Source organism: Nothoprocta perdicaria, unplaced genomic scaffold, assembly GCF_003342845.1.
Source record: "Nothoprocta perdicaria isolate Ctin4 unplaced genomic scaffold, notPer1 scaffold_287, whole genome shotgun sequence".
NCBI classification, from domain to species: domain Eukaryota; kingdom Metazoa; phylum Chordata; class Aves; order Tinamiformes; family Tinamidae; genus Nothoprocta; species Nothoprocta perdicaria.
The window spans coordinates 47,748-53,747 of NW_020455518.1; the positions used below are offsets into that span (position 1 = coordinate 47,748).

At 69.6% G+C, this 6,000-nt stretch overlaps 3 protein-coding genes across 3 annotated transcripts in view; 1 reads left to right on the forward strand and 2 right to left on the reverse strand.

The window, feature by feature from the left end:
- Positions 1–4,172, forward strand: part of RNF123 (ring finger protein 123) — a 46,785-nt gene extending 42,613 nt beyond the window's left edge. The window contains exons 35-38 of the mRNA XM_026041512.1: positions 3,315–3,457; positions 3,574–3,668; positions 3,839–3,924; positions 4,058–4,172. Coding sequence (XP_025897297.1) covers positions 3,315–3,457; positions 3,574–3,668; positions 3,839–3,924; positions 4,058–4,157 — 424 coding nt within the window. The 3' untranslated portion in view covers positions 4,158–4,172. The remainder of the gene's footprint in view (positions 1–3,314; positions 3,458–3,573; positions 3,669–3,838; positions 3,925–4,057) is intronic.
- AMIGO3 (adhesion molecule with Ig like domain 3) lies at positions 731–2,340 on the reverse strand. Its single transcript, XM_026041504.1, has one exon. It carries the CDS (start codon positions 2,338–2,340, stop codon positions 850–852), a length of 1,491 nt encoding a protein of 496 aa, XP_025897289.1. The 3' UTR covers positions 731–849.
- Positions 4,173–4,677: 505 nt separating the features above from the next.
- Positions 4,678–5,993, reverse strand: GMPPB (GDP-mannose pyrophosphorylase B). Its single transcript, XM_026041511.1, has 5 exons — positions 5,754–5,993; positions 5,592–5,670; positions 5,366–5,493; positions 4,962–5,144; positions 4,678–4,817 (listed from the first exon to the last, which is right to left on the reverse strand). Exons 2-5 carry the CDS (start codon positions 5,629–5,631, stop codon positions 4,686–4,688), a joined length of 483 nt encoding a protein of 160 aa, XP_025897296.1. The 5' UTR covers positions 5,632–5,670; positions 5,754–5,993; the 3' UTR covers positions 4,678–4,685.
- Between the last annotated feature and the right edge of the window lie 7 nt (positions 5,994–6,000).

The window sequence follows — 6,000 nt, forward strand, 5'->3', positions numbered from 1 at the left end:
TTAAAAAAATAGGCCTTTTTTTTCCCTTTTTATTCAAATGTAACCAGAGAATTATGACCCGAGAGAGGAGAGATTACTCACATTTATCGATAGGCTTATTAGATTACTGCCTAAATAGCTGTGCTTCAGCAGCGCCTTTGTCCGTCTCAAGGAGAAGCAGGGAAGGGAGGATGGTGCGTCGGAGACCTCGTCGTCCTTGGTGGCACGGGATGCTCTGAGCCATGCGGGTCGGGGCGCTGGGGGTCACGTCGCCTGCTGCGCTCCTKTCCTCGCTGTTTTACAGCTTGTGGGGAGCGTTAGGAGGTGAAAGCTTGTAACGTTGCCTCGGCTGCATGGRCTCCGAGACGCCCCGGAGCTGTCCGGAGAGGGACACGCTGGCCGAAATCCCACCCTGCGCGGTGCAGGCGGCGGCAGGAGGGAGCCCAGCTCCCCTTGCACGAGACTCAACGCGTCTGCCCCCCAGGGCGAGGATGGTGCCCACCTTGTGCCCCTCCTTGCTGGGGCTGCCACGGCGGGTCCGTGGTGGCAGCGCTCGGCTTTCCCGGGGTTGAGGACGTGGCGGGCGGCCACGCTCCGTGTCCCCGGTGAAGTTCAGCCAGTGGAAGGGGGAGGTCGGTTCGGGAGAGCCGGGGTAATTAGCGGTGCCGTTCGCCCTAACGAGGTCGTTGCCAGTGACTTAGCGGTGTGCCCGGGCGCGGATGAAGCGGCAGCGGGTGATGCAGGTTCGCCCTCGCAGCTAGCGGTCAAGGGAGGGATTAAGGGGTGCCTAATAACCCTCCTCCAGCAGCGATGGAGACCACGGCTCTCAGACGTGGTTCTCAGGAGGCTCCGGCTCTTGTGAGAGCTCCRCTACGCCACAATGGGGGTGTCGGAGAAGACGGAGCTGATGGACTCYGAGTCTGACTTGAGCTGCAGCACCTTGGGGTGCTTGGCGTCGGGGAAGTCCTCGCCCAGGGCCAGGCGGATCTTGCCGTTGTGCGTCTCCCTGAGGGGCTCCAGGAAGACCACGTGCTTGTGGGCGCTGGCCTTGCGGTTGGGCGCCTCGGTGGCCGGCGGCGTGGCGCTCAGGATGGAGGACTGGGCGCTGCACTCCTGCGGAGGGCTCCGCGGCGCCGCCTTCTTGCAGCACCTCAGGCAGCGGCACGGCGTGAGGAACAGGTAAACGAGCACCAGCAGCAGGCTGACGATGCAGCCCAGGAGCGTGGTGAGGCCGGTGCTGAAGGTCTCGCCGTCCGGCTTGGGGTAGTGGACGGTGACGTTGACCTCACACATGCGGCTGAAGTTCTGGGGGCTGCTGATGGCCAGGCACACGTAAACCCCCGAGTGCCAGGGCTTGGCCGCCGAGATCTTGAGGCTGCCGTTGCTGTAGACCTCCAAGGAGCGGTTGCTGTTGCCGGGCTGCTTGACGGGCTCGTGGTGCGGCGTGATCCACATGTAGGTGGGGGCCGCCGGCGGCAGGCTGGCGTTGCAGGTGATGAGGAGGGTCTGGCTCACGAGCGCCGGGAAGGGCCGGGCGCGCGGGGCGTCCTCGGGGCCGCCGGAGCAGTTCTCAAACATCTGGCTGTACTTGAGGAACCGAATGAGCGAGCGGGGCACGTGGTCGGAGACCTTGCAGGTGTGCTCCTCGGAGAAGTCCTTCACGGAGCGGAAGCCCTGCTGCTTCCAGCGGCGCAGCAGCAGGTAGAGGGCACAGCTGCACGTCACGGGGTTGTTGTGCAGGTAGAGGCCGTTGCGGACGTTTTCGGGCAGCGCCGCCAGCTCCTCCACGGGGACGCTGCTCAGGTTGTTGGAGGAGAGGTCCAGCGTGCGGAGGCTGTAGTTSCCGAGCCCGTGCACGGAGCGGAAGGGGAAATGGGTGAGGTTATTCCAGCTCAGGTAAACCTTCCGCAAGCCGCTGAGCCCGGCAAAGGCGCCCTCATCGACGCGGGCGATGCGGTTGTCGTAGAGCAGGAGCTCCTCGAGGCTCACGAGCGCGGCGAAGTAGTGGGCGCGGACGGCGCGCAGGCGGTTGGAGGACATGTCGAGGTGGCGCAGGCGGGAGCCGTTGTGGAAGGCGCGCGCCGAGAGCTCCTCGAGCTGGTTGTGGCCCATGTGGAGGGCCTCGAGGTGCGGCAGGGCGGCCAGCCAGCCGTCGCGGAGCTGCGTGAGGCCGTTGTGGCTGAGGTCCAGCGCGGTGGCGGTGCGGGGCAGCGCGCGGGGCACCTGCAGCAGCGCCCGCCGGCTGCAGCTCAGCACGTCGGAGGTGCAGATGCAGGCGGCGGGGCAGCCGCGGGGGGCACCCAGCGCCCGCCCGCCCGCGCACAGCCCCAGCACCAGCAGCAGCTTCGCCAGGAGCCCCATGGCGCGGGGCAGCGGCGCCAGGGCTCCCGGAGGAGAGAAGCGGAGCGAGGACGGCCCGGATCCTCCCCGGTGCGGCCGCGGCTCTAGCGCGGGGCGCCGAGGGGCAGCATGGCCCTGCGCGGGGCTGCCCCGCTACCTGCGCCGCCGCCGCCCCGGGGCTCTGCGGCAGCCTCCCCGGCAGCCCGGGGCGCCCATGGGGAGCTCCTCGCGCCGCTCTGAGCGCGGCTCCCGCTCCCGCCGCTATTTAGGCGCCGGGCTGGCAGCGGCGCGGGGGGCCGGGCGGGAGCCCATTGGTCCCGGCGCGGGGAGTGGTGGCCGTGGTGACCGGGGGCCCTCCCTCGTCCCCACAGAGCCCAGCGCCACGGAGGGACACGGGGAGGTCCCTCTGGCACCTCCGGAGCAGGGCATATCGCGGCACGGTTGGATGCCCCAAGGCGGCTCAAAGGGCAGGATCTGCCTCTGGCATCATCCTCATTGTCGCCGCGATGTCCTCCCTTCCCCAGCGTGGCGCGGGGACAGCGCGGGACCGCGTGGCTCTTCCCCCAGCCCCATCTTCTCTCGCCCCTCGCGTCCCCCTCACCTCTACTCAGTCCAGCAGGGATTGAGCCCGGAGCGCCCGGCCGAGGCCACGGTGGCCGGAGGAGGCTGAGCCCCCGCGGAGCAGGAGGTGCCGCCCGCCCGCATCCCGGCGGGGCCGGAATTGGGAGCGCGGCGAAGGACGCGGAGGAACGGCAGCCCCCGGCACGCGGGCGCGGAAAGCCGCGCCGGGGAAACGGGTTTCCATTAGGGCAGCAAATGGCTCATTTGGCCGCTGTGCGGCTGCCGCAAAGGCAGAGCTGCTGTTAACCTGCTGCTCCCCGGCGCGGGCCGCGGCTCCCCCGGGGCTCCCGTGGCGGAGCAGCGGCTCGGGAAGCAGCGGGGACGGAGCAGGGGGCCCGGACGCGCCGGCGTGGCTGACGGTGTGTGTCCCGCAGGGCGGAGCGCGCCACGGCGGTGCTGCTGGCCGACCCCTGCTTCCAGCTGCGCTCCATCCAGTACCTGCTGGGCCACGCGGAGCCCTCGGCCCTGGCGGCCGCGGCGCCCGCCGCCGACAAGCGCCACTTCTCCCTGCACACCTGTAAGTGCCCGGCCGCGGCGCCAGCGCCGCGGGTCCCCGGGGAGCCCTGGGGCTGCCGCTACGGGCAGGGGCTCTGCCCGCCTCCCTCCATCCGCGTTCCCCGTCGGTCTCCGCAGACACCGATTACATCAGCGCCGAGGAGCTGGCCAAGGTGGACAAGATGCTGAGCCACCTGAGCGAGGAGTCCAAGCAGGCAGCGGCCACCACCCTCGTGAGTCCCACAGCGGGTCCCTCTGCGCCCCACCTGCCCCTTCCCCATCTTGCAGCCTCCGAGTCCCATCCCGTCTAGGACGGGCACCGGGGGCAGCTCTGTGGGGTTCCCCGCTCTGGGGCGCCCGGCTTGGCCGGGCCCCTGCTCAGCGCCGGGCGCTTCCTCCCCAGCCCACCAGCGAGGAGGACCTGTGCCCCATCTGCTATGCGCACCCCATCTCGGCCATCTTCCGGCCCTGCTCCCACAAGTCCTGCAAGTGAGTAGAGCCCCCGCGCGCCGGGGCCCACGGCGCCGCTCGCCCCTCTCCAGGGCAGCTGCTGGCGCGCGGGCCGCCCCACGTCTCGGGCCGGCGGGGAGCTCACGGTGGGTTTTGCGCCCTCTCCTCCCAGAGCCTGCATCAACCAGCACCTGATGAACAACAAGGACTGCTTCTTCTGCAAGGCCACCATCACGGGGGTGGACGATTTCACCAAGCCGCCCAGCTCGTAGCGCCCAGCCCCGCACCCCGGCTGCTCCGGCCGCCAGTCCTGGTGCCCTGCGCTCGCTGGGCCCTCCTCCTCCTCCTCCTGAGGCTGAAGGCTGGGAGCGAGCAGAGGGCCTGGGCAGGGGCACGGGAGGAAGGGAGAGGCTGGCGCAGGGGAGGCCGGAGGCCGGGCCGCGGGGCCAGCGTTCCCTCCGCTCCCCCGGAGCTGAGGGAGCCGCAAGGGCCTCGTGTGCCCCCGGAGCAGCTCCGGGGCGAGCAAGGGGCCCGGGCTCGCTCAGCACCGGGCCGGGCGCGGGGCCCTGGCCGCTGCGGGCCGGGCTGTGCGTTTGTGTGGTGTTCAACGCGCCCCTGGACGGGGCCCGACTTCCCGAAACGGAGCATTAAATTATTCTTCCTTACGCAGCGCCCGGAGTCGTGGGGAGGGAGAGGCCGGGCCCCAGCTGCTCAACGGCCCTGGGCCCCGCTCAGACGATGGGCAGAGGTAGAAGGAAATATAAATATTTAATCCCGTCAGAAGCAGGCGCCGGCGGCTGCTACATGATGATGCGCGGCTCCGGCACCGACTCGGCGATGGACTTGTGCGGCAGCACGTTGGCCCCGTTGAGGTAGAGCTCGTCGTTCACGATGACGTCCTCGCCCAGGACTGTCACGTTCTCCATGCGAACCTGCTCCGGAGAGGTCCTGGCACCACTTGCACCGGGGACAGGCCCCAGGAGCCATGGGGCCCGGTCATGGCCGCAGGGACGGTGGGAGGTCGAGGTGCTGAGCTCTGCCCCCTTCTCAGGGCGCTGTAGCCCCTTCTCGCTTACCCACTGCCCCACAGAGCAGCTCCAGCCCACGATGCAGGACTCCAGCCAGGAGTGGGAGCGGATGCGGGCCCCCTTGAGCACGGTGCAGCGCTTGATGCGCACGCCGTCCTCCACCACCACGCCGGCGCCAATGGTCACGTTGGGGCCGATGATGCAGTTGGCGCCGATCTTGGCGCTAGGGTCCTGGGAGGGAGAGAAGGCGCCGAGTGGGGCCAGGCTCGTGGGCAGGGGGCTCTGCGTGGGCCCAGTGCCACCCAGTGAGCACGGCCCCAACAGCAGCGTGTGCCAAAGCCTTGGGGACGGGCGCAGGGACAGGAGAGCGCAGTGTAAGGGTTGCAGTGAGAAGGGCAGCAGCCCCCTGGCCCAAGGGGGACCCCAAAAGGTGGCGTGGGGCCAGCACTCACCACCAGCACGTTCCCTACGATCCCAGGCCCCGAGTGCAGCCGGTCGGGGTGCTGCGCCCGCAGCGACTGCAGGTACATGCACATGCCCGTGAGGAAGTCCTTGGGCTGCCCAATGTCCATCCAGAAGCCTGCAGGGACAGAGGCACCGTGACAGCAGGGACAGAGGCACCGTGATCGTGGGGAGCAGCAGCGCAGGCCGGACCTCGCGCCACAGGCAGGGCCTCACCCTGCAGCTCCATGGCGTAGAGCTGCCCCTCCTGCGCCATGGCCGGGAAGATCTCCTTCTCGATGGAGGTGGGTCGCAGCTTTGGGGGGCACGTGGGGCAGCGCTGAGCGGGCGACGCAGCCCCGGCCCCACCGCCGAGCCCGGCTCCCCCGGCCCCTCTACCTGGATGCGGCGCAGGATGCCGGGGCTGAAGATGTAGAGGCCGGCGTTGATCTTGTTGGAGACGAAGACGCGCGGCTTCTCCACGAAGCGGCAGATGCGGCCGGTGTCGGGCTCGCTCACCACCACGCCGTACTTGGCGGGCTCCTCCACGCGCGTCACCACGATGGAGCCCTCGCCGCCGTGGTGCCGGTGGAAGCGGGCGAGCGCCGCGAAGGGGAACTCGCAGATGACGTCGCTGTTGAGCACG